This window comes from Melospiza georgiana, chromosome 11, assembly GCF_028018845.1.
Source record: "Melospiza georgiana isolate bMelGeo1 chromosome 11, bMelGeo1.pri, whole genome shotgun sequence".
Lineage (NCBI taxonomy): Eukaryota > Metazoa > Chordata > Aves > Passeriformes > Passerellidae > Melospiza > Melospiza georgiana.
This window is the reverse complement of record NC_080440.1, coordinates 15,228,293-15,253,834: the sequence shown is the minus strand read 5'-3', so window position 1 is coordinate 15,253,834 and position 25,542 is coordinate 15,228,293. Positions and strand designations below refer to the sequence as shown.

The following is a 25,542-nucleotide window of genomic DNA, read 5'->3' as shown; positions in this document are numbered from 1 at the left end:
GGGACTTGTTCATGATCCAGTAGAGCATTTCTCATCCGCCCCTTCCTCATCACCCCAACCCTTGTGAAATTCAACAGCATGTGGCGGATCTCGGGATGAGCCTCACAATTGAGAGCTCCTTTTTGGAGATCTTTCTAAACAGCTCCCAGGAAAGCAGCCATGTGGCAGCAGTCCCAGGGAGCAGCAGGTGGGTCCCAGGGAATGGCTGAGCACCCCTCACTCACCCAGTCTGGTTTCACAGCGCTCCCCAGTCCAGCCCTCGGCACAGAAGCAGAAGCCGTCGCCGTGCAGGCCTCCATTGCACACACCATTCTCAGTACAGTTGCACTCTGTGAGGAATGGACAAACACAACATTTATGCCTTGGTGAAAGGGCCTGGGACAGCCACGTGGCAGAAATGTGGCATTGTGGGCAGGTGTGAAGGTGGGCACCGGAATCTGACACATCCCTTCCTGCCAGCCCTGGCCCCCTGTCACACACGCCCTTCACAGAGGTAGAGAAGCCTCTGCACCCACAGTACCCATCAGTCCTCTCCCCTGGGCATTTCTGGAATGTGTTTCTCACTCTGTAACATTTCCTGAGGCCCCATGAGGTCTGGTTTGGGATGGGAGGATGGAGAATTCTCTTTTCCCTCTCTTTGCTTTTGTCTCACATGGCACAGGTCCCTGCTGAGCATGTCCTCTTTCTGTACGGAGTTCACCACAACTTCTGCATCCCCCAGCTCACAGCACAGTGAAATACTTTCTCCCAAACCGGGGCTCTCAGCTGTGCTCGACAAACGAGGAGGGTTCTGATGCTGTGGCGTTATCAGCCGTGTGCTGCGAGGGGCTGAGGCCAGCCCTGCCCTGTGCCCCAGCCCCGCCCAGCCGCGGTACCTCGGCATTCCGGGCCGTATCTGCCGGGCGCGCACAGCTCGCAGCCCGTCCCGATGAACTCCTGGCTGCAGTTGCAGACCCCTGAGCCGCCGATTTTGTCATCGCAGGTCCCACGGTTGTTGCACGGCGCCTCCAGCCCTCCTGGGCACGCTGCAAATAGGGCACCTTAGTGAGGCTCTGGTGACAAAGAGACGCTGTGCTGGAGGGTCCCTTTGCCCCTGACCCCCCAACCCCCACACCAGCTGCTGCTTACGGGGTGCTCAGACCACAGACAGCTCAGCAGCCTGGGCACTGAGTGCTGGGGACATCCCATGACAGGAAAACTTAGGAATGGGGGCAAAAGGGACAAATGTGGCACAGCTTCCAGCCTGGGAAGAAGCCCTGCTGTGATGTGCTGGGTCTGTGCTGTTCTGCCCCACACTAACAGCAGACTCATCCAAGGATGTGAAAGCTGCCCGTGGCACAGAGGGCAGATGCCAGGGAATGGTTGAGCATTGACAATGTCTAGAGGTGACATGCCTGACAGCTACCCCCAGCAGCCCAGTGCCCAGGGCTCTTCGCAGAGACAAGGCAAATTCTCCAAGGAAAGGGAACTTCTTGTCATAATCTCAGGGTATTGCTCTGGCACCCTCTACAGGCTGGGGCTCCCCGCCTGGGGTTTTGCCCACCCTTCTCCGGGGAAGCACGCTCGTGGATGTGGGGTGTGCTGAACCGGCAATGTCACCTCCTCGCAGGGGACAGGGCCGGGCGGGACAGGGCGTGGCTCTTACCCCGGCAGTCCCGGCCATAGTGGTTGGCACAGCACTGCGGGACCTGGAGGCTGGACACGCAGCTCCTCCTGCAGCCTCGTCTGAGAGGCCCCCTGGAAGAGAAGTGTCTCCTGAAGGGGTCCCACGGGGAGTGCGGGGGCCAGGCCGGCCGCAGGAGGGAGTTGTGGTGGAACAGGAAGGTGTTCCTCAGCAGCTGATTTCCATAATAGTAGCAGCGCTTGGTTTCCCCCTGTGAGGAAACAGGCAGAACACAGACATTGCCACACTGGTCACTGATAACTCACCCTGACTTTTCTTGTGCCACTCATTCAGTTTTATGGCAAGCAACAGAGGCTTCCTAATATATGCTGGGGCTGGCTGGTGACAATGGAGCCCCAGAGGAACCTCTGGGTTGTGCCAGAAGCCAGCATTGACAATGGGGTACAGCCACTGCCTCCCAAAACTGCTCATATTGGGATCCCTGAGCCACTCCCAGGCTGAGCTTTTTTGCTGTAAAGCACCCAGGGCCACCCCCACTGTCACCCACACAGGACTGACCCAGCAAAGACCACTGGGCCTCATATTTTTCAGCCCAGCTCCTGCATGACTTGGGGCAAGGCATGGACCATGTGACTGAGCCAAGGGCTCGCCACACACAGGTGAGCCTTCATTGTGCTGCTAAAACATGAGGGGCACATGGGGGGTTGTCACCTATGGGCCTCCCTGGTGACAAAGCTGTGAGCTTTACCTGTTGAACGGAGCCAGCAGGGCAGGGTGGCTCGAAGCCACAGAGTCCACAGCTCTCTGTAGATCCCTGTGGAGGGGAGAAAGAAACCTCACAACAACTCAATACGTGCTGCTGCCTGTCTTGGCTGCTCAGAGCTCTGCCAAGGAAGGGCAGCAAGCCCTCCAGAGGTCCCTGTGTCCAGGCACAGGCTGCATGGGTGGCCCAGATCCTCATTCAGCCCATCCCAGGTGCTCACCGGCAGCTCAGTCAGGGTGAAGTCATCACACCGTGATCCCAGATCCGGTGGCTCCAACAATCTGTCAATGCCATAGGCAATGCCCCCATTGAACTCCATGTGCCTCTGGATGATGGTGGCATCGCCATTCTCCAGCAGAATCTCCCCCTAACACAGGAAGAAAGGAACTTGTGACTCTGGCACATCCTACATCCTGGCTGCACCACCCAAAAGTGGCTCAGTTTAGGCTGCCATGGCTTCTTAATCACTCCAAGAACTCCAAAATCTCTGTGCATGTGTCCTTGACCACCCTTCCCATTTAACACTTTTCACAGCCACCTCTCCTAAGGATGGCCTCTGTCCATGCAGCACGTGCTCTCTGAAGGTTGTGACACCATGCAGCCAGGTCATTGTGACATTCATGTACAGGTACCAGACACCTGTGCACTCCCCTGCCAGCTGGCCATGTCTTGTGCCCCTCCACAGCCCAGCTGTAGCCAGGGAAGGGGGGGTTCCAGCCTGCAAGCACCCCAGCTCTGTGTCCACTCCCTGCCAGAAGCAACAGTTGCCCCATGGCCATGCCCAGGGACACTTGCTCCATGGGAAGCCAAGCCTGGAGTCACCAACACTCACCACGTGGGCTTTGCTGCAGCTGAATGAGATGAAGGAGCCGCGCATGGATCGTACGATTTCAACCTGGGGCATGTTACCAGCAACAATCTAAGAGGGGAAAAGAAGAACGTGAAGGAGACACTGACAAAACTGGCAGTTCATGTAAAGACATGGTGAGGGCAGGGGTCAGTGGCCAGCCTCAGAGGGGTGTCATGTGGCAGTCCCTGAAGCTGGTGTGGGTGGTACAGCACAACTGTGCTGGGTTAGTCCCAGATTCATGCACAGTGAGAGGCCAGTGTGAAAAAGCAGAGCCTGGCTTTGCCCACCTGGATCTCCCCTCACCCATATCCCTATACACAGGAGCCTGTTTGTGAGCCTTGCAGCTCCCCAGGAGCTGATGACAGAAGGTTTCAGCTCAGCCACCAGAGGTTCACCATGATGCTGTAGGTGGCCCAAGTGCTCAAACACCTTTGGGTCTTCTCAAGACAAGGGATACACTGTATGGCAGCAGAGTATTCAGCAAGGTCTCTCTGACACAGCCACAGCAGACAGTGGCACCTCGTGTGGCCCTGGCAGCTGTGTGCTGTCCCGTTTACCTTGGTGTCCCTGATGATGTGTGCTTTGAGGTAGGAGGCCAGCACGTCGCGGTGCTCCCTGCGGTACAGGAACTTCTGCCGGCTCTCGGGGAGGGCGCTGAAGGCGGCGTCCGTGGGCCAGAGCAGCGTGAAGGGTCTGTGCACGGGGTTAGCGAGCAGCGGCAGCAGCTCCGCGTCCTGCCCGACAGCACAGCGACACCAGGGGGGAGCCCCGAGCCCACCGTGACCGTGCCCCGGCACGCAGCACCTCCCCGGGGCAGCGGGGACAGCGGCTCACCTGCAGCAGCTTGCTGTAAATGCTGTACCCAAAGGCCTCGGCCACCTCCGTGATGTTCTGCTGCACAGGGAGGAAAGCAAACAACTGACACCAAAGGTTCCCCATAAACACAAGTTTATCTCTGTCACCATCGTGCTGATGGTTTGGCCTGGAAAGGGCTGGCATTCAGCAGCCACCACTTTTCTGATTCATCTTGGACAGACACTGCTATGGCAGGAGCTGGGATGAATTCCAGCACGCTGTTGTGCTGCACAGAAAATGTGTTATATTCTGTAAAATGCAGGCTCTATAAGCCCCCAATGCTTGCTTAAGGAGTCACAGAGAGACATTGGCAAACTCATGCTGCAACCTGCTCTGTGCTGGAAAAGGAGTGTAATGGTTGGCACGGGACAAGATCCTCCTGCCTACATCCAGAACTGTTGTTCCCTCATGATGGAAAAGGCTCCTTATGTTCCATATATCCCACAAATGCTGTCACCTTCCCAAGCCAAATCTGTGGCCTCAGACAACCCCTGGGCAGGCAGGGACAGGGAGGAAGAGCAGCCCAGGCAGCTTTGGGCTGAGGCAGCTCTGCTGGGAGAGAGATCCTGTCCCTGAGCACAGCCCTGAGAGCAGGGCATGGCTCCAGCCTTACCTGTGAGAGCTTTGAGATGTTGTGGCCCACCAGGTCACTGGGAATGAGGATCTTGTTGATGAAGTGGATGACCCCATTCACACCCACGATGTCACTGGTGAGCACAGTGGCTTCCTCATTGAGAGTGATGCTATTCTGAGAGAGAGGGGCCCTGCTGAGGCCTGCACAGCCAGCACCGTGCTGTGGGCCCGGGCAGGCCACCTGCCACAGCCACAGCGCCTTCACTCGACAGGAAAGGTGACACCCTGACAAATGGGACAGCAAAGGGAAGTACCTCATTCACTGCGATCTTTATCTTGTGGCCAGATAAAGAGGTAAGGGACTGCTGGCCTTCCAGGTCACTAGAGAGCAGCTTCTGGCAGCCCACCATGTGGTAACGAAGCAGCTCCCGGAGGAGGCCTCTGCTCTTCCACTCCTCAAACTGCAGACAGAAAACACAGTGAGGTCACACCAGGGCACTTTGCCTTGCACACAGAGCCCCCAGCCCCAGTGAGGGAGACCTGGACTGCCTGAGTTCCCTCTGACTCATCCCTGAAGGGAACGTGGTCCCCCCAAAACACACTGAAGGCACAAAACCATTTGAGAGCTTTGGGAAATTTCAACCAGCTTGACTAGGCAGTGATGGGGTCAGGATATTCCATCACACTGACACCAAAAAGCTGCCATTCTCTTATTCCTGAGAAGGAGTAAGGGGTCAGTCACAGATGCATGGGAGCCTTGTTGTTACCAGCCCCATGGGCACCAAGGGCGCCACACACCAGTCATCCAGCACAGTGCTTCTGAGGCCCACAAGACATCATCTCCAACAAGAGGAGATATGTCCACCCCTGTCCAAGTTGTATCCTTAGTGGGATGCCTCCAAACTTCTGCTTTTACACTGATGGAGAACATCAGTGTAACTCTCCATGGTGCAGCCCCTTAGCCTTGGTTCACTGGGCAGAGCAGTCCCAGGGGGACATTGCCACAAACTGGAGCTGTCAAACACCCGACAGAGTTGGCATGGGAGGGCACTTACCACTGTGCTGTTTCCTATGAAGTCTGTCTGTGGGACGAAGACAGTGAAAGGCCCTGCCCCACTGAGCTCTTTGATGCTTTCTGCCTGTGTTAGAAGGGCATTTGTGGGAAGGGAAGCAGAAAACATTGTTCCAGTTAGCAAGAACCTTTGCAGAAAGCTCTAGGTGGGATTTACTACACAGACAAGGACAAAGCTGTCACCAACCTGTATCATCCTAAAGAACATGGATGCTTCTGGAATCCTTCCAAGCTCCTTAAACAAAGGGAATCAGCTGGTGTTAGCAGGGTCCCTTCCACTGGTTTCTCCCCAACCAGCACAGTGACCTTCTCCTTCCACTCTGGGTCACTCTCCCACCCCAAGAGACAGCAGTTCTCCTGGCACACCACAGTAATTCACCCTCACTCCCTCCCCAGCTCTGCAGGCACAGGTGACATGGATGCTGCAGTGAGCTCTGCCTGCACCATTCACGAGTGCTGCAGGATGGAGTGACCAGAAGATGAAAGCTGCTGGTCCTGTAGCACCTCTCACAGGTAACTGCCCCGTGCTCATGGGACACCTTGAGTGCTTCAAAAAATCCCTGTTTTAATCTCACTGTGCTGCCACTGCCAGTTCTGGGATGCTGTCCAGATGGCAGACATACCCTAGAAGAGAAACCCCCTCTCCTCACCACATTGACTTCCAGTAAGAGCAGAGGCACACACAGTCCATCTCGTTTCTCCTGGCTCTGCTGTGGGCACTGCTTTATTTGCCACTGCCTGAAAAGGGCACCAGTTTGCCCAAGGACAGCCATTGTACTGGCAAGAGAACTGGACACAGACTGCTGCCCTCCAGGCTGGGCCCCAAGTCCTGGCATGGCCTCAGGGGACACCTGCCCTCATCCCACTGGGCAGAAGTGAGTTGCCTTGGGAAAAAACAAGATTACTCCCATTTGTTTATGACATGAAGCAAGCAGTCCCCTGGAGGTATGGCAAATGTTGCTGACAGAAGTAGAGTGTTCCTTCCCTTTGGGGCAAAGTCACTTTGCCATGTCCCATAGCTGGCACACCAAACACACCTATGATTTATGGAGAGGTTGCTCAAAGCACCTGTCTCCTCTCCCACAACACACACGTGTCAATGTGACCCCAAGATCTGAGAGGAGGGAGTGGTTTTGCTGAGGGCAGGGGACACAGAAGGTGCAGCACAGGCCACTCACCTGAAACATTTTGCCACGGCAGGTGAAGCCATCTCCAATGTTGTACCAGGGGCAGGTGCAGTTCCGAGTGCCAGGGCCTGTGTACTTGCACAGCCCAAAGGGGCTGCAGCCTCCATTGTTCTGCAGGGAAAGCAAAAGGCTGCTTGGAGGGGCTTCTCCCAGCACCTGAACTGCTGCTGGTGTGTGGGAGCTGCAAACTCCATCCAGCCCAGTGAAAGGAAACCATCCCTCCCCCATGTTTAGTGCCTTAGAATAAACCTCACCCAAATTCTCAAGGGCTCCCCAGCACCAAATCCTCCCATGAAATAAGACTTTTACACCTCACTTTGGAACACAGGGTCCATGACAAAGCCCCTGATTCAGAGGGACAGTATGACATGGCAGTGATGCCCATGAGCACAGAACACTCTGAGGATTTTGAGCACATCCCACACAAAATGTACACAAAGGAAAAAGCCCACATGCCTCCAACCCTATGTCCCTCTTCCCACCCTGAGGGAATGCTGGGTGACAGACACAACTGCAAGTGACTGCAGGAGGCAATGGAGACCAAATACACAAGGAAATCCTTCAGTATGTGGAAAAGCCAGACTTCAACTCCAGCCAACCAGGCTAACACTGTTCCTGCTGTTAACTCCTGGGATAAAGGAACACTCCCAGGCTGTGGCCTTCACCTCTGGAAGCAGCCCAATGCTGACATACCTGTTCACACAAGTTGATGGGGTTGCAGTGGCTCACACCATCCCCACTGTAACCAGGCAGGCAGTTGCAGGCGACCTGGAGGGAGAACAGAGCCGTGGGCTCAAACTTGGACCAAATAAAGGAAACACACAAGGGCTGCCCTGGACAGAAGGCATGTGGAATAGCAACCATTGCTGCCTCCATGAATAACCAAGCTTGTGTCCACAACAAATATAACCAGAGACTGCCTTCAGCCTCTGGCCAGCAAAGCCATCTGCTCTCATGGAAACAGCAATGTTTTCATGCTCTTCCAAGGAACTTTCTCTGCATGGAAGGGAGTAAGCACAAAGCAGGGCACTGCAATGGACAGAACTGTCTCTAGTGACAGCTGTGACAACTTCCATGATAACATTGACATCCACCCCACACACTCACCTTCTTTGGGCCTGTTTTGATGCACTCTGCGTGGGTATGGCAGCCCCCATTGCTTTCCAGACAGAGATCAATTTCTGCAGCAAAACAAAAAGGCCAAGTTATTGCTGAGGGCTGCTCAAGGCAGCTGGGAACTGGTGATCCAAAGAGGTTTTGGGAAAACAACAGGGAGAACTTTTCCAGCTTGGGGAACAGTTTCTTGGGAAAGTGTCTTGTGATAGCAAAGGAATAGGGTGCAACTGCAAAGTTACTCCTGGCACATATGGGTTTCTGAGTTGTGACATTTCTGCCACAGAAAATTCCAAGCCTGTCTGGGTGTACTTTAAAGAATATGAGAGGACTGGACTCCCTCTAGCTCCATCTTCACCCAGAGCACCACTGTGGGAGACTGCCCTCTACCTCTGTCCCTGGGCCTCTCCATGGCATGCACAAGAGCAGGAAACCTTGCAGGAATCTTTTTGTCTGAGACCAAAACTCTGGTGTTTTAGTCTGAAATTTCCCTCAGTATTGATGCTGCTACTCCCAAGACACACCCTGAGTACTCACCCATGCAGAGTGTCCCATCCCCAGCATAGCCTTCCTTGCAAGCACAGGTTCTCTCTCCTGGGGACACTTTGGTGCACACAGCGTGCACAGAGCAGCCACCATGGTCAATAGTGCAGGGATCTATTTCTGTGACCAAAAACATGAGGAGCTTGAGTGATCTTTCCTCTGGCAGCTTCCTGCCATTTATTTCACCTTGTGTTTGCTGGACACACCTGTGCAGTGGGTCCCATTCCCTGTGTATCCAGCAGAGCAGATGCAGGTCGGTTGGGAATCTGTGGAACTGTTGAGGCAGCTGAAACAAGACAGGGATAAACAATCACTGGCTGATAAACACCTCCCCATTTGCTCAGCTGATGGGAAGCACTGTTCAAATCTGGCACATGCAAGAGACCACAGGAGGCCCATTCCAGGTATTCCTTTACAGCTCCAAACACTCCAGTCATGCTTGGCAGGACCTGGTGTCCAGCCCAGGCCTCCCACAGTGCACCCTCACCACACCCATGAGCTTCTGCAGGGTGCAAGGGGGATGGCGGGGTCCCTGCCTAAAACAGGAGTCTGGATAATGGATGAAGAAGGGATCATGGGGGAGTCATTCCAGCCCTGTTTCATTCCTTGGCAGGGCAGAAAGAGTTTGTAAATGGCACGCTGACTTGCTCCATGAATAAGGGCAGCCTTGGAGTACCTTGGAATCTCTGCTCTCTGCCATCCACCAGAATGGATTTATGCCTGGACGGACAAAATCCTTGGAAAGACTACATGTGGTTCAGGTCCAAAGAGAGCTCCCAGAAAGGAACTGACAATTCTGCATCTTTGATGAGTAGGCACCTTCTGCCAGTCCTCTGCCAAGCCCTAAGCCAGAATCACCTCTGTGTAAAACTCACACAAACACACATGGATGACTCAGCCCCTCTTCTGCACTTACTTGGCCATTTGATGGCAAGTGTTATTGCATAAGTCAATCTTGATTCCTGCAAGAGAAAACACAAATATAACTTGGAATTTTCAGCTGGGCCATTTCTGCCATCTAGAGAAAAGGAGCCTGCAAACCAGGAGTGATGCTAACTCTCTTGTCCTATGTGGCAGCAGGAAAATCTCATGGGATTTATGTTTTGGCACTTTGCAAGGGAGTGAATTTGATGTTCTCTGTCTGAGCTAATGGTTCAACTTGATTTTATCTGTGTGGCCTCTGCACTGGTCGGAACAAAACAAGGACTGAAACCTTGTTAACCCAGAACACAGAGCCATTTGGCTTTGGCCCTTTTGAAGCAAAAGATGAACTGCTTTCATGCTTGACATTTACACTAGATAGGACAGCTCTGCTTGATTTCTATTTCTAAATTCACAATAAAATCAACCCTTATGTGCAAAACTTTAAAATCTCAAGGTATTTAGAAGATCAGGTTTCTCCTCATCCAAATGCTAATCAAAATCCCAAATCCATCTTCAACGTATTATTTTGACACACAATGACAGATTTATTGAAGACTGCACACCACAGCCTGAGCTCACCTGAGTTGCCTCAATCTGTGAGCAGAAAAAGCAGCTCAGCAAACACACTGGGGCCTTTTGAAAATTCAAATCAAGCCCTGACACCTTCTTAGGAAAGCAACAGGAGTCATGACCAACCCAATGTGTCTGGAAGCTCTCATTTCTCTCCCAGAGCAAGGGGCTGTTTTTGAGGTGCCTCTAACCTCAGTGGAGGTAGAAACAGGGGTAGGCTTTTCTTGGTTTACCAAAATAACTCAAGGGCTTGTGTATGGTTGGGGAAGTCACAGCAAATGCAGCTTGTGTGCAGGAATGAGAAAGCAGAGTCTGAAAAGGTTTTGGGGGAATGCAGAGTACATGTGACTCCATGGTCAGAGCAGCCAGAGCTGCTCTGAAAACTCGATAGGATCCCTCAGACTTTTCTGCCACTGGTACACCAGAGGCCCCTCACACTCACGTACTTTCTTGGCAGGTGGGGCCTGTCCAGCCCGGGAAGCACTCACAGCTCCCGTCCCCTCGCAGTCCATCGTTACAAATGCCATTGTCACAGGCACATTCTGCAGGGGAAACACAAAAACATCTGTCAAACCAAACCAGCCAGGGCTCACCAGCAGAGCCTTGCTGCCATTTCATTGTCTGCTCTGTTACTAATCCAACACATCAAACTGCCATCAAGAGTATCAAAAGAAAAAGTCATAGGAGTATCAGCTCTTGATCCCTCACTGCCAGGCCAAATAGCCCAGGAGGAGATCACCTGCCTGTGCTTGCTGTAGTTTGGGTGGCAGCAGGAAGAGCAGCACAGCACAGCACAGCACATGCTTGGTTTGAGGATGCCAAATGGGGCCATTCCTCTGGCTGGCCCCAGGTGCTCACTCCTACTGTCTCTCCCTCAGAGACCTGGCAGCCATTTGCCTGTCTCAGAGTCTTGGCACCTTTCTGCTCTCCCACCACCCCCCCTGAGAGCTGAGACGTGGCCACCTTTCTGCCCTTGCAAGCAGTTTGGCAGAGCCAAGCTGCCCCAGCCGCGGGTGTCACCTGATTTGCAGTCGGCTCCGAACCGTCCCACTTCACACATCTCGCAGGCGGTGCCGTGAAAGCCCTCCAGGCACCGGCACTCCCCGCTGCCCTGGAGCCCATCCTGGCATTCCCCGTTCCCCGAGCACCACCGGCCCGGCTTCCCGGGGCACATCTCACACATGTGCCCGTAGTAGCCGGGGCAGCAGACGGACGTCTGGAAAACAAACAGGAACAAGCTGGGGTGAGCCATCCTGTGCACACAGACACGGCACAGCTCAGTTCCCCTCTCTGTGTGACAGCCATAATTTCTGACAGCACATGGAAGGAACAGGTAGGATGGAGTGAACAGACTGAAATGAGATGCTCTGTTGCCCAGAGCTTCATGTAAAGTTCTGCACTGCCCTTAAGAAACAGGGGCCCTTTGATGAGTAACTGAAATATCCTGTGCCCCTCCAGCCTGTCTCCTGCCTGTGTCCTCAGAGAGAGGCTCTGGCAGGAGGTGATTTGGTTCCAAAACCTGATTTAACTGCTCTCACTTCTGTCTGCATCTACCCATGGAGGGAAGAAAATCATGACAGGACAAAATTAGACATTACAGATGATGAGAAACAACATCTAATGAAACAATGCAAAAGTGCCAAATGAGGTACAAGTGCTGACTGAAACTCTATGTGAGTACAGTAAGTCTAACTCCCCCTCTCCCTTTTCAATTTCCCATTCCCTCTAAACTTTCCAAGCGATGCTGCAACACCTATAAGATGTCAATTCACACAAGCCTTTCTTTTACCATCTCCTCTTTAAGTGTTTTCTTCCAGCAACCCATTTTCACAAAACTGGTAGAGGCCCTAACAAACACAACATGAGGTGTGAGACCTTCTGCTCCTCCCTTTGGTTTGGCTCCAATGAGTCATCAGTTATTTGGGAAGGCACAGGCACAAGCAGAATACCATCACTCATGCCTCATTTCCTTAGGAAACCAGACTGCAAACATTCAACTCCTTCTCTTCCTCTGCAGGACAAAACCCAGAGCAACAATACTGAAGCAGCAGATCCCAATCCATCACGGTGCAGACATTTCTGCAGATCTTTTGTTGTTCCAGTGCCCTCCACCTCCTGACAGAGAGCGATTCCCAGACAGCCCCAGTCTCAGCTATGCAATGGCACATGCACAGCCAGGATTTCAGCACAGCCTACACTCCCATGGCTGTGCTTCTCACACCCATCTCTCTTGCTTTCACCAAAATGAATCAGAGGCAAGTGTTTTGCTCACCAGAGAAACTTTTGCACAGGTGAAATGGCAGCCTGTTGTTCCTGCACCCGCAGAGCGCAATCTGCATTTAGCGAGATTCCCTCTTCCAAGGGGCTCCTGAGGACATCATCAACATAGACACACTTAGGAGACACTACAATATTTAGACAAATAATGTACATTTTTGTGCACATGTCAGTGTTCTTGCTGTTTATCTGACAGGAATAGCCCTAAAAATCTGAACTATCCAGAGCTGAGACCAATGAAGCATCTCTGGATGTGAAGTCACCACATAGAGTCTTTTTTTACCTGCCAAACCCATGGTACACATTAGTCTGCATACTGAGAAGAAAAGAATTGGGAATTTTTGGGTATAGGGTAAAGCAGCAAGGCCTAAAAAGCCAGATGTAGCTGCTAGGCATTTCACAGCCAGCATGGAAATTAAATGCTTAGTTATTTTCCTCTCTGGATATGTTTGTCACTCACTCACAAACAAGCTGCAGGCACAACCAGCCCATCTGCATGAACAAACCAATGGTCCAGACAGGGAAATTGCTACCAGGCACTCTTAAATTGGCTTTCCTTGATGATAATGCCAAAATAGTCAAAGATAGAATAAAATAAAATTTACAAAGAGACAGCTCTTTTTCCCTGTTAAGTGGGAAAACGAAAGGGCTCCCGAAATTCAGGCAAAACCTGGTGCCAGCTCTGGGTGGAGGTTCATGATTCATGTCCATTTTGCCTGTGTAACTCTCCCTTGGTTTCTGCTTTTTCTTGCAAACCTTGGCAATGGATGAGCCACTCAAGAGGACTCAAGAGCACATTTTTTCAGGTATCAAGATGACACCTATAGAGCAATAAAAGGATCTCAAAACATTTTCTGCAACCATTCTGTGAGGTGTCCCATGAATCCAAGACTCACCAAAAGAACTGATCCAGCAGGACACTTGATCCCCTTGTCGCACTTGCCGCACCTTGACTAGGGCACAGAGAACAGAACAAGTCACCAGTGTGCCCTCACCCACATCACACCAGGACACTAATCTTGAATTGCAAATGCTGCTCTACAGGCTGCTGCCTGGGACAAAGATGTTTTCATCTCTGTGGCTCAAAACACCAAAAGAAGAGATCATACGCCACACATTTCCTGAGTCTCAGGGATTTTTGTAGCCCTGGGGTTCCTTCACACAAAGCTGCAAATAGTTTTTTTTTCCTGATCTGTGGCAGGCAGTCTGTCACTGCAATCTTCAGGTTTAGTGGTTTAAGTGTCATGAGCCACAAGTTGGAGTTTTGGCCATGACTCCTAGGCAAACCAGGGAGCATTTTCTAAGGGAGCTTGTGGTCATGGCATGCAAAAATTGGGCTGGATTTTCCTTCCAGAGCTGAATATCTGGGAGTCCCTGCACTAGCCAGCCTCATGGCTGGCACTATGAGGGAGGCTCAGCAAGGAAGCTGAACATGATCTGCACAAGAGCTGCATTAGATATACAGAATCTCCAGGTAGGAGGTGCCAAATCTCCACAATGTTCCATTTCATGAGGCTCATCTGGGGTTACACCACAAGCTACTGCCTCATCCATGAGGGCAGCCAAGGAAGGTTGTCTGTTACCCATCAGGTTGGTTCAGCAGGTGGAGGAACCCTGTGAAATGGTGTCAGCTCCTTGGACATCAGCATTACCCTCACTATGGTGGTGGTATTGGCAGTGCAGCGATTCTTCTGGACCTGGAGCACCTGGGACACCCCAATCAGGATGCCATTCCTCGTCTCAAAGGACTTCCCATCCAAAGGAATGTTATTGACAAACTTCTGCAAAGGAGGAGATAGCAGCTGAGACAATAACCTTCAACTCCTTTGCATGGATTGCTTGGCAGCTCCAAGATAGTCCAGCAGTAAAATTATGAGGGTGGGCAAAAGAGAAATGGGAGCATTGGGTCACCAGCCTTAGGAAGTGATAGGACAATCCAGAACTGCCTGCCTCCCTTACCTGAGTGCTGTTTTGGTAAAACATCAGCCAGTAGGAGAGCCCTAACATGCTGTTCTTATGAACTCCACTTCTCAAGTCTGCAGGCAAGAGCTTCTCTCCCAGAATGATGTGGTACTGCACTGTTTCATTGTCCTAAATCCACAAAAATACAAAGGTTTGGAGTCTTTTGACTTCCTAGATTACAATTCTGTCAGAGGTATGGCATAAGACATGTTCCTAAGCACCTGTAATGGCTAATTAAGCCCACAGAGCCTAGTAACTCTCTGTAACAGATGACTGATCACACTTAATGATTCTGATACTTGATGAACCCATTAATGTTTTTTGGATCCTTTCAGAAGTCTGAAAATTGCCACAGCCAGCCAGGAAGTGGAAGATGTTGTGCCATCTATCTACATACTAATTTACTCTGCCCTTGGGGTCCAAATATTCTTTTCAGGTCCACTGCAACACCCCTGGAAATCCTCTCATTTCTCTGCCACATTTCTCCCAGCTTTTAGCATCAGATATTCATCTCCTATGCATGCAGAAATCCCTGAGCTTGTTTACTATTTGTCAGTATACCTGCCCCTATACCCACCACAACACATACTCAAGCAGTGAGCTTACCAGCTGGGTCACATTGGCAGAATGGCAGTACTCCTCAATGGAGTTATTTCCAGGAACAAAAATTGTGTATTGTTCAGAGGACTCAATTTTCCCAATGAGCTGGTACTCCTACAAAATGTCCAAACAGTAACGTTAGCAATTACCCTTGTACTCGCTAAAACCCAAACCACATGTGAGATCAATTACAAAGACAAAAGGAAAAGCTTGAAAATGGGATGTACAACTTCTACTCAGCCATACACATCTGACTGCTTGCTCCTTGTCCTGGCTGACAAAAGAGCACCTTCCCAGCTATGAAAAAATCTTCTCTTTATTCTGGTTTTCTCTGCCTTGTACAGACATCCGAGCACCTGCAGTAGACAGGTCATCTTCCACTGTAACACATGGCAGTGATTGAGAGATCTCACTGTAATTATGCAACTCTGGCTGCTCAAAAGCTTTATGTAGGACACACACAATCTCCCTTTCTTACCAGGCAGCCCAAATTTATGTCCCCCAGTACAGGGAGAGGTGGCATTTGCTCCAAAGGCTGCTGTGACAGTGACAGCTGTTCTCACCTCGAGTGCTTACCTCTAGCAACTCCTGGAATGTGCTGAAGGAGGGCACAGTGCTGAGCTGCTCCTGCAGACCAGGAGGGCTCGGGGGGATATCTGCTGGGGACGGCAACAAAACCTGTGGAAAAAGCAGGTTTAGAGCAAGGGTGAGCAAGGGGCTGAGGGGAATCTCACTGCACTTCTGCCCTGCTTGCAAGAAAGGCAATTAAAAGGCCTCAGTTTGCACAGTCCTGCAATAGCCTGAACTCTTCTATCAGCCAAGAGAAGGAGAACTCTCCTCCCACTGGTCCTGGAGACAAATGTTTTAAACATTGAACACTGCTGCACAGGAAACATCTGTCAGGACCTTGTGATAACCTCATATATTTTGCCTTTATATCCTTTCCTAACCATCCAGACATGTGTTCCTCCTTGGCCCTGTAACAGAGGCTGCTACACAGGCCTGCTGCTACATCTGCAGCATTTCCCAGTGCCACATATACTGACATACCTTGCTGAGGACATGGATGATGCCATTGCTGGCAGGGATGTCACTGACAACTACAGTTGCATTCTGGATGGTCAATACCTGCACAAGAACCAGAGGGAGAAGCAAAAGGATCAGGAAGTGCAAAGCAAGTGCAAAACAAATACATTGTTCATCCAAGGCTGCACATGGTTAATCTGGGTACAGTTTGTGAAAGATGCCTGCATTTGAGGGCACCAGTGTCCCACCCAGGCTCCCCACTGGGAACAGCAGCCCCTCAGCAGTTAAATTTGAGCTTGGTGCATTTCTTATGTAAGAAAGCCTTACGCCACTGGTGGTGTTTATCTGCCATCTGGTCTGTGGGTTGAGAGTGGGTAATTCTGGCCCGTACTTTTTGAGCTTTTCAGCAGTGAAGACACCTTCAAGGAAGTGGGCTCTGTGGGCAACAAAATCAGATAAAGAAAAGATTAGGGAAGTGTTGGTAATGACAGGGAGATAAGACCATGCCACCCAACATTCACATCTCTCACAGGAAGTACTGTAGCCTGTGGAGAGAACAATGCAGAGAATTGTTCTGATGCCATCTGACTGGGAAAATCTCTCTGTAAATACATGAAAAATAAACCCACTTCCCATGGTCTGTGGTCTGTTATGTTTTAAATACCTACTTAATTTTTTGCTGGCTAGATATTTAAATTTACTTCTATATTTATCTCAAGGTATGTCCTCATTGGTCATGCACAAGAAAAAACCCATTTCATGGCTCTGTTACTGTTGTTTGGCCCAGTAAAGCAAAGGCAGGAGGCTCCTCCTACCTGACTAAAAATGGCAGGGTGTAAGGGGTCAACCAGAAATCTTTGTCAGCATTGCTCAAGTTCTTGATAGCTGCCTCTGATGGCACCAGGACAGTGACATTGGTTCCTGCTGGGATGCTGAAGAGAGATTTCTGTTGTCCAAAGCAGAAAAATGAACAAATAAGACACGCCACTGCCACATCTATAGTGCAAAATCCCCCCAGCAGCCATCCCACCCTCACAGCCATGTGAAAGGGATGAGGAGGAACAGGGCAGTGCTCAGCAGCACAGCAGGGTCTCCTGCCTCTCCTGGGCGTGGCAAGCAAGGAATGCCACAGGTGCTTTGGCCAAAACAGCTGACACCTCATTGCCAAGGGAAAACCTGCTGCTTTAAGCTCTACCTTCCCAATCAGTTTTCATTCAAACACATTCAATCATATCCATAAATCATTTTTGAATGCCCAGCATCAGTTCTGGGGAAGGGACCAAGATAGCCGCTGGCAAAAGCAATTTTCTGTGCAGCAGGTCAGGTGAGCTAAAGCTCAAGTTAGAGGCTGTCCATCATAGTGAGTTTCCACACACTTAGTACAGTCTCTGGAGGGTTTCTCTTATTCCCACATAGAGGCAGGGAAGCAGCAATGAGAAAAGGAACAAACATGCAATCTAATGTCCCAAAGGATGCTCTTCTGAAAGACAGTGTTATAATGCTACCCCTGCTTTCCCTTCTATGCTGTGTTTTGATGGCCAGGTGGTACAACCATGAAAATTAGGTGTAACACAGCCCCAGCTTCCTCTTGTGTGAGAAACAAAGCTCCCAAGACACACTCATGACCCTCATTCTACCACAAACTCCCCAGCTTTTCTACATGCCTGCTCTGCAACCATTTCTCATTTGCTTTGCTTTGTTTTCTCTAAAGAAAAAGATATTTGGAGTTGCTTGTCCTCTAACAGACTCATTCACAGACTTCACTTCCACAGAACTTACCCATGTGGGTGTCCCATGGTTTCTCTTACCTTAACCCAGTTGTAGAATCCTACAAAGTGGGAATTCCTGGCCAGCTCCTTTCAAATAGAAACAACAGAAGAGTTAGCTCTGCTGAGCACAGGGTACAGGGCTGGGGGACTAGGGATGGGGGGAAGGAGCAATATCAAATCTGGCAACAATGACTTCAACATGCTTCTCACTTCACAACCATTACAGGCACCATGTATTGTGAGGAGAGATGGGCACTTCTAAAACCAAACTTCAGACATTAAAATATATATTTCCAAATAAACAAACTATTTTCAACTCATCTGCAATGGGTTCATGTGTATCAGGGACAAAAGATTGAATCCACAATGGCCTTTGATATTTCTAAAGACAGAAAATGGGCCTGACAGCTCTGACCTGAAAAACTTTCCTAACAATGAAGGAAAGATGACTTATTGCACAGGACAGGTGCTGCCTGCACAGGGGTGAGGCAGCTTAGAAATTATGCTTTCACTGGCAGTAATTACTGCTGGCATCACTTCTCTGCCTGTGGCCTTGGAATACACTTGGGCTTCATGCTGATGCTGTAGGAGTCAGCTCAGGTAACAGGGAAAAGCAAAGAGAGAGCAGAGCCAGTGCTCTCCAGTCTCAATAAGGCTCAGACATTTGGTCTTCACTAACTTTTAGAATGTCCCCATAGCACGTCATGCCATCCCCAAAGTAGCCTTCAGAGCAAACACAGGATCTCTCTCCTCCACCAAGGGGTACACACGAAGCCTGCAAATACAAGGAAAGGAAGAAGAAATTAGAGAGCAAACACAGGTTATGTAGTGTTACACCCATCTCAGAATTGAATTCTGGCTTTCCAAGGGCTGGGCTAGAGTAGCACACACAAACTCCTTCCCCCTGCTGCCTTTATGGTGGCACTGAGTGTTCCCCTCATGCAGCCAAGCCTGGGTGATTGCTCTGGTTGTGTGAACCCACAAAAATCAGAGGATCCATCTTTGGAGCACATCAGTGCAGGCCAGTAAGATGACATATCACAAACCTTTGCAATTCTCTCAAAGCCATAGCTGCTGCAAAACCTGTCAGTGAGCAGGTGAGCCTGCCCTGCCATGCCAGCCTGAGGAAAGCTCTTTAACTACTCACCAGATCATGGCAGCCACCATTGTCCATGAGGCAGGGGTTGATGGCATCACAGCTGTAGCCATCACCAGCATAGCCCCTCTTGCAGACACACTTGCTCTGCAAGAAAGACATTTCAGTTTTATAGACTTATCAGAGCATCCTCATTACTATCCAAAACATGTCTAAGGCAGCAAAACTTATCCTTAATTTATTTTCCCAAGCTTTCTTCCTGGTACCTCAAGACCTGGAAATGTGGAGTTGTTTCCTTAGCAGGGCATCATCCTCTATCACAGCACACAAGCTGCCAGATTACTTAAGCACATTGAACCCCTGCATTGCTTGGCTGTGGGGCTCACTTGAAGATGATGGTTTCCTCCTTTATTTCCAAGTTTTCAGGGAATGACACAGATTTTGGGAATGGCAGAAAGAGGAATTAAGTTCAAAGCTTCCTGCTTTGAAGATATCTAGGAGAGGACTTGCACATCTCACCTCACTAAAATCTGCTACAGCTTTTGTACCTTTTTTCAGCACCTTGTGCAATGCTCCCCATGCTCAGGGGGAGAAGCAGCACCCTCAGAAGTCTCCTCTCACGTGCACCTTCCTCCTCCTCCCTCAACATGCATTGCTCTTGGCCCAGCTCCCTGCACAGGCTGTCTGAAGAGCTCACATGCTCTTCAGTGCTGTGGTCTGGGACAGGGCCATGCAGCAGCTGCTGCCTATGGTCAAGCTGTGTTACAGAGTGCAGTCCTGTCCCTTTGCTGCACAAGTCCCAGAGTCAAGCAGCAGTCCTGAGCACACCAGTGCACCTCACATGCAAGTGCACTGTGATGCTGCAGCTGCAGCTGCTGTTTCTGGCAGTGGACAAGCAAGCTAGGCTGCTGGCCAGCCCAATTTTTGCCTGTGGCAGTCCAAGGCCACCTGAGAGCAGCTGAGGGAGTGTTAGCTCCAGCTCCAGGCTGCTCAGCCCTGCCCATACCTGCCCAGGCCCGGTGTAGATGCAGTCGGCGTTGAGGTGGCAGCTCCCTCTGCTCTCCAGCATGCAGTTGTCTATGGGCACACAGACCTTGCCATCCCCAGTCCAGCCCACATTGCACTGGCAGGTGGCAGTGCCAGGGCCTGTACTGGTGCACAGGGCCTTCAGGAGAAGGGACAGAGAAGGAATTATACCCAGCAGAAGGGAGAGAGTGCAATGAAAATACAACAACAAATCTCCTTCCTCACACTGTGGAGAATTTCTGACTGACCAACTCTGATTCCAGCACTGGGGATGGGGGGTGGAAGCATCTTCTCCAGAAAAGTCATAGAAAACTTAATAATGAAGTGATTCTGGAGACATTTTGTGTTTTCAGAGAGGTAGACACTTGTGCCTGAGGTGGCTCAGAACTCACAGGGCATTCATTATCATCATGTAAAGCTATTCCATTACACAATAAAGTATTCCCTGAAGAGGGGGACCACAATCTCCTGCCTGCATGTCTGGGATGGAAGCAATGATAGATGGCAGATCTCCCTCAGGAAAAGACCTACTTTGTACCCAGTGCCATCCTATTCTCTTGCATATGGGCCAATGTCTTCCTCTGACTGAAGGGTCTAATTTATGATGAGTTTTGACCATTTGGCAGTAATTTCCAACATGAAGCACCACATGGACACAAATGTTGTGTTGGTGGTTACTGGGAATATGTGTTGGATCTCAGTTAAGCTACAGAGAAAGTAACACGTTAGAAGAGCTTGAGGGGAATATCATTGCAAATCAAAAATTATCTGTACAGCTAATCAGTGTGGCTGATAAAATATCTGGTGTGAACCAGCCAAACTATCCTTGGAGTGTCACATTTTGGCACAGGCCCAAATGATCGACATCTTTACAATGACTATGCCAAGGCACTTGTTATTCCACCTCATCTGACAGACAGGAAAAATTAGCACACAAAATGTGTATCAGTCCCAGGAGCCCTGGATCCCTGTTCTGATTGAGAGGAGCTGCCTCTCACTCTTCAATCTGACCCCACTTACATTCTGTGAGCAACCTCCCCGTCCTGGCTGACTGCACAGGTCAATGGGCTGGCAGGAAAACCCATCCCCTTCATATCCATCCATGCAGATGCACCTTAAAAGTATAAACACAAAAGGGACACAGGTAGAGCAGTCCCTCAAGCAAGCAAGATTCATTACTAGCAGGCTGGCTGAGTCACTCAAAGCATGCTGTGCACCAAGCACACAGCCACACACAGCCACAGGGGTGGCAGCCATGTACAATGGCAATGTGCCCTGAACGTGCCACACACTGACCTTGCTGTGTCATTGAGGCTGCAGACAGCGTGCTGGTGGCAGTACTGGGACAGCCCACTGGGACCACAGTTCCTGGAGGTCTTGTCACAGAATTTCCCAGTGTAGCCTTCCTTGCAGGACCAGGACTGACACACCCCGCCACTGCCAGGCCTGTTGTCACAGACACCATGGACACAGCCACAATCTGTCAAGGACATGCAGTAAGATCAGTGAGTACAGAAAGCCCAGAATCCACCACAGTCGTAGATTTCCAACTTTCCTTCACAATCTCTTGTGACACCAAATAATCATTCCATTATTTTTTTCTGATAGAGGGGATGTCTGCTGAGAGACATCCATCACAAATCAAGCCTGGCCAGGGAACAGATCCTGAGACTGCCTGGGTCTATGTTTTCTATAGGCTGTAAAAACAGACTCAAATTTAGGCTATCAAGCTCAAGGTCATTGTCAACTCTCTTTTGTTTCCTAACAGGAGAGATCTAAATTAGGTTGATGTTTCATCACTGAAATATCACCACTGTCATATCAAACATATTTTCTCCACTGTTGTTTGAAGGGACACACACGATGACATTTTTGTCACTTCTTTCATGATGCTGGTCTTGCCAGAATGGAATCCCACATATATGAATTTGCACCATTATCTTTGTTCTAAATTTTCCTTTAGTCTCTCCATCAGAGTTACTAACCTTCATCACAGTTCTCGCCGTGCTTGTTTGGGTTTGCGCAGATGTGGCAGGCTGTGCCTTTGAAACCTTCAAAGCAGAGACAGTTGCCATTCCCTTGAATGCCATCACTACACTGGAAGGACAACAAGAAAAAACCAAAGTGATTGAAACTCAGAGAAATGCCAAGGCATTAATATCCATCAAAGGTACTTTGATACACACAGTAACAAACAGGACTTTGAAGAGTGGTGGTAGTAATACAAGATCCCACACAGCGAGAGCTGTGCCCAACAGCTATCACCTAATTCTCACTAAATATGTGCCATTTTCCTTGGATCTTCTGCTACCACCTCTGTGGGTTTATCCCTGGAGCACAAACTCTGAATTGTACTTATCTCAAACTACACTGATGCACCTGCTCATTGCAATGCAGAAGGTTCCTCCACACTTACATTTCCCCTGCCATAGCATGGGCTGGAAAATCCCCCTGGGCATGGCATGCAGTCTGGACCAAAGAACCCCTTGCAGCATCCAGGTTGCTGAAATGAAAGCAAAACTGATAAGTATGACATGACTTAACAAGAATTTCCTGGAGTACTCCTGTGCTTATAATTCTCAAATTCTGGTCCTTGTCTCTGCCATTGGGGGAAACAGATTGTTGTATTTAGCATCTGTGTTTCTTAGGAGCTCCTGCACCTAAATTATTTTTCAACAATGACCTTTTCCTGCTCACAGCCAATTCTTCTCAGAACAAACCATTATTTTCTGCTTACTCTGTGACTTCAATCCATGGGATGCATGTTTTTTATGAACTTTTAATTCTTTAATAGCACTGGTCCACTCACTTTTACTTTATCCTTGCCCAGAACTGCATTACTGAGGAGGGATGGAGCAGTCCTGGATAGCAGGCCTTGTCATGACTGACCAAAGGAAGAACAATCATAATGCAAACAATCAGCAGTATTTAATGAAACACCCACAAATCATTACATACAGTTGGCACTGCGAGAGCTCAGGATCTGCACACAAACATGAGGTCCATAAATTGACTAAGACAGACCTTCCTGAACCATCTGACAGTGGTTCATAAACAGGATGCAATCACTTCACAGCTTATAGCACTTTCTCTGTGCTCAGCTTCCTCTGGGAGAAATGCTAAAGCTGGCACACTCCAGTTAACACTACACAATCATGGCTTCCTCATTTTATTTAGTTGTTGCACTCAGGTTTAACTGAGCTGCCTTCTAACATCTGCAGTAGGTTGGTACCCCGTGTTCTCCTGGACAAAGGAAAAGCAGGTAGCTCATTTATGTGATGTCCTGGGGACAGTTTTCCTTTTGCTCCCATCCAGCCACCTGATTCAGGTCAGAGCTGCTCCTGGTGAATGAGGAAGGGCAGAACTGAGCTGTCCCAGAGGGAATGTGTTCCTAAATCCCACTCACCATGATGGTTTGATTGCAGTACCTGGCACACCCCTTCTTCAGGACATTCAGGCCTTGTGGGTCATGGATGTAAACACATTCCTTTGGGGACAATGTTGGTTCCTGCACAAACAAAACAAGCCACCAGCACTGTCACCTTCCCCTTGGCTCTTTCTGCTGCAGAGAGCAGCTGTGCCTATCTCTGAGCTGGGGAAATTCACTGGGGAGCCAAGGTGAGCAGCACACAGCTGGGGCAGGCCTAGGATGGACCAAGGCACACAGTGGCCTCCTCCTGCTCCCAAGAGTCCCCAAGCCTGAGCCAAGGTGCTGTCCTCTAGTTCTAACAATAGCATCTGTGATAAGGGAGAGAGCAAGCACAGGGGAAGGAAGGGAGGGAGAGGAGACAGGGGGAGATAAGGGCAGCAGGGAGGAGAAATAGAGGGTAGGAAAGAGGGGAGGAAGAAGATAGGAGAGGGGACAGGGGAGGAGGGAGGGATAGGGGGGAATAGAAGGAGTAAGGAGAGAATTACACAGTGAGGGAGGGAAGGAAAAAGACAAAGGTGAGATGAAGAGAGGAAGACATAAGAGGAAGGGTTGCAAATAACATTGGAACAATGCTCAGTGACCCGTCTTGGAGTTGGGCACAGGTAGAATTGGGCCCCAGGTGACTCTGACTTTGTCAGCCTCAGTCAGAGAGGCAAATGAGCAACTGGTGACTTTGCAGATCTCTACTTCAGACATCCATGCTGAGACAGCATTAGCAAGTTCCTCTGAAAGTCAGACCTCTCAGAGGACACTCAAGAGTTTAAGGGCGGTGAGCACCTCTCTGGCTTTCACAAACAACACCATTTCCTGGAACTTGCTGTTCTGCTAACCTCAGCATGGGATAACTCAAACAGCAACACTCCTCCTTCCTCCACCTTCAGCTAGCTCTGCTCATCTCTGAATCAACAGGGAACACAGGACAGGAACAAACTGTTTCTCACCCTCTGCAGAGCAGAGAGATTGTTGTGATTCTCTGGCTGTAATATAGGGAGAGGCAGTACTGAATGGTACTTGAGGAATCAGGTTTGCTTCTGAGACTCTGGAGCAGCTGGCAAACCTTGCATGTGGGCAGGAAAGCTCTGCCTGAGGCAGAGTAGAAGTGCTAAAAGCTGCAAGTCTACAATTTCATTTAGACCAGAATTTCTCACCATGCTCCACATTGATTCAGCAAGCAGACTCCAGAATAAGAGAGTGCACAGAGCAGTGAGTGGGCAACAGTCTGGGACCACAAAGCTTGGATACATATCCCCTAGCAAGGCTCTCTGCTGGCTGCCTTTCCTGCTCCCTATTTATTTGAAAGTGGCTTGAGTCAGAAACTGTACGTGTGCCTGTTTGTTATTATGCAAAGAGATTACAGAAATAACTACAAATATTTACCATTTCTTTGCTGCCAGGTGGGCAAATGCTGTTGTTGAGGGCTTCACAATCCACACAAGTGCCCTGTTAAGAAAAGAAGAGGCAAAAATGTAATCTTCTCAAAGGAACCCCTTCCCCATGCCAAGAATGCTACAGAGCTACTGTTCCCGGTACATATATCCAAAACCACAAAAAATGTATCTGAAATATTTAACTACTATCAGTTTCCATTCTCTGAAAGGAGCCAAGTTTATCACTTAAATAAAATCTTCATGTGTCCAAGCAGATGTTTGCACCTGCCTGAAGCTGGGGTGTATCTGCACTCTGAGTTTCTCTGCCACTAGGCATCCTGCTAGGCTGGAAATCGTTGGGAATCCAAGCAGCTTTGGGAATCCAAGCAGCAAGATTCACCGAATCAGCAAGTTATGTGAACACTGTGGCCCCTTGGGATTCACTGCATCTCTCCAAATCCAAATTCAGAGTCTCATCTTCTTTCCTCAGTAAGCTACCAATTGTTGTGGTGAGCTGTAATGTCTCATTTTGGCCTTCCAGGTCATTTCCCCAAGTGTGCTTATACCTCTCTCCCTTCCTCCTTACCCCCATGCTGAGTGAGTCCTGTCAATCAGGCTTAACATTCCAGCAAGGCGTGGTGTGGTTGGTCAAGTTCAAAGGATGCCCCTATGCCCAGGGGTCATTGGCCTGACTGGGTGTCATCTTCCCCTGAGACCCTGCCCCTCTCACCTGGTTGGTGGCTCACCTGTACCTCCCCTCCCCCTGTCCCTGAGCTTAAAAGGTGATCAGACCATGCGGCCGGGATTCTGTTGGAGCAGTTGCTCACGTTCAGACCTCTGTAACCATGGAATAAACCTCTGGACATTAAACCCTCCAGCAGAATCCTCTCCTTTTTCTCTTCACCATCGCCTGAA

At 49.9% G+C, this 25,542-nt stretch overlaps 1 protein-coding gene across 1 annotated transcript in view; it reads right to left on the bottom strand.

Annotated features, from left to right (window-relative positions):
* The window catches only part of STAB1 (stabilin 1), a 52,153-nt gene that overhangs the window by 4,681 nt on the left and 21,930 nt on the right, over positions 1–25,542 (bottom strand). The window contains exons 20-58 of the mRNA XM_058031834.1: positions 24,638–24,700; positions 23,237–23,338; positions 22,247–22,333; positions 21,816–21,927; positions 21,127–21,310; positions 20,851–20,944; positions 19,811–19,969; positions 18,856–18,951; positions 18,388–18,483; positions 17,748–17,795; positions 16,755–16,885; positions 16,267–16,375; positions 15,964–16,041; positions 15,490–15,591; positions 14,920–15,027; positions 14,311–14,442; positions 14,004–14,132; positions 13,248–13,304; positions 12,347–12,442; positions 11,095–11,290; positions 10,521–10,616; positions 9,497–9,542; positions 8,787–8,866; positions 8,575–8,700; positions 8,032–8,105; positions 7,618–7,692; positions 6,916–7,035; positions 5,925–5,972; positions 5,721–5,804; positions 4,980–5,126; positions 4,706–4,840; positions 4,072–4,131; positions 3,795–3,971; positions 3,220–3,306; positions 2,608–2,754; positions 2,373–2,438; positions 1,646–1,874; positions 876–1,025; positions 225–329 (exon numbers count right to left, since the gene is read on the bottom strand). Coding sequence (XP_057887817.1) covers positions 225–329; positions 876–1,025; positions 1,646–1,874; positions 2,373–2,438; positions 2,608–2,754; positions 3,220–3,306; positions 3,795–3,971; positions 4,072–4,131; positions 4,706–4,840; positions 4,980–5,126; positions 5,721–5,804; positions 5,925–5,972; positions 6,916–7,035; positions 7,618–7,692; positions 8,032–8,105; positions 8,575–8,700; positions 8,787–8,866; positions 9,497–9,542; positions 10,521–10,616; positions 11,095–11,290; positions 12,347–12,442; positions 13,248–13,304; positions 14,004–14,132; positions 14,311–14,442; positions 14,920–15,027; positions 15,490–15,591; positions 15,964–16,041; positions 16,267–16,375; positions 16,755–16,885; positions 17,748–17,795; positions 18,388–18,483; positions 18,856–18,951; positions 19,811–19,969; positions 20,851–20,944; positions 21,127–21,310; positions 21,816–21,927; positions 22,247–22,333; positions 23,237–23,338; positions 24,638–24,700 — 4,231 coding nt within the window. The remainder of the gene's footprint in view (positions 1–224; positions 330–875; positions 1,026–1,645; positions 1,875–2,372; positions 2,439–2,607; positions 2,755–3,219; positions 3,307–3,794; positions 3,972–4,071; positions 4,132–4,705; positions 4,841–4,979; positions 5,127–5,720; positions 5,805–5,924; positions 5,973–6,915; positions 7,036–7,617; positions 7,693–8,031; positions 8,106–8,574; positions 8,701–8,786; positions 8,867–9,496; positions 9,543–10,520; positions 10,617–11,094; positions 11,291–12,346; positions 12,443–13,247; positions 13,305–14,003; positions 14,133–14,310; positions 14,443–14,919; positions 15,028–15,489; positions 15,592–15,963; positions 16,042–16,266; positions 16,376–16,754; positions 16,886–17,747; positions 17,796–18,387; positions 18,484–18,855; positions 18,952–19,810; positions 19,970–20,850; positions 20,945–21,126; positions 21,311–21,815; positions 21,928–22,246; positions 22,334–23,236; positions 23,339–24,637; positions 24,701–25,542) is intronic.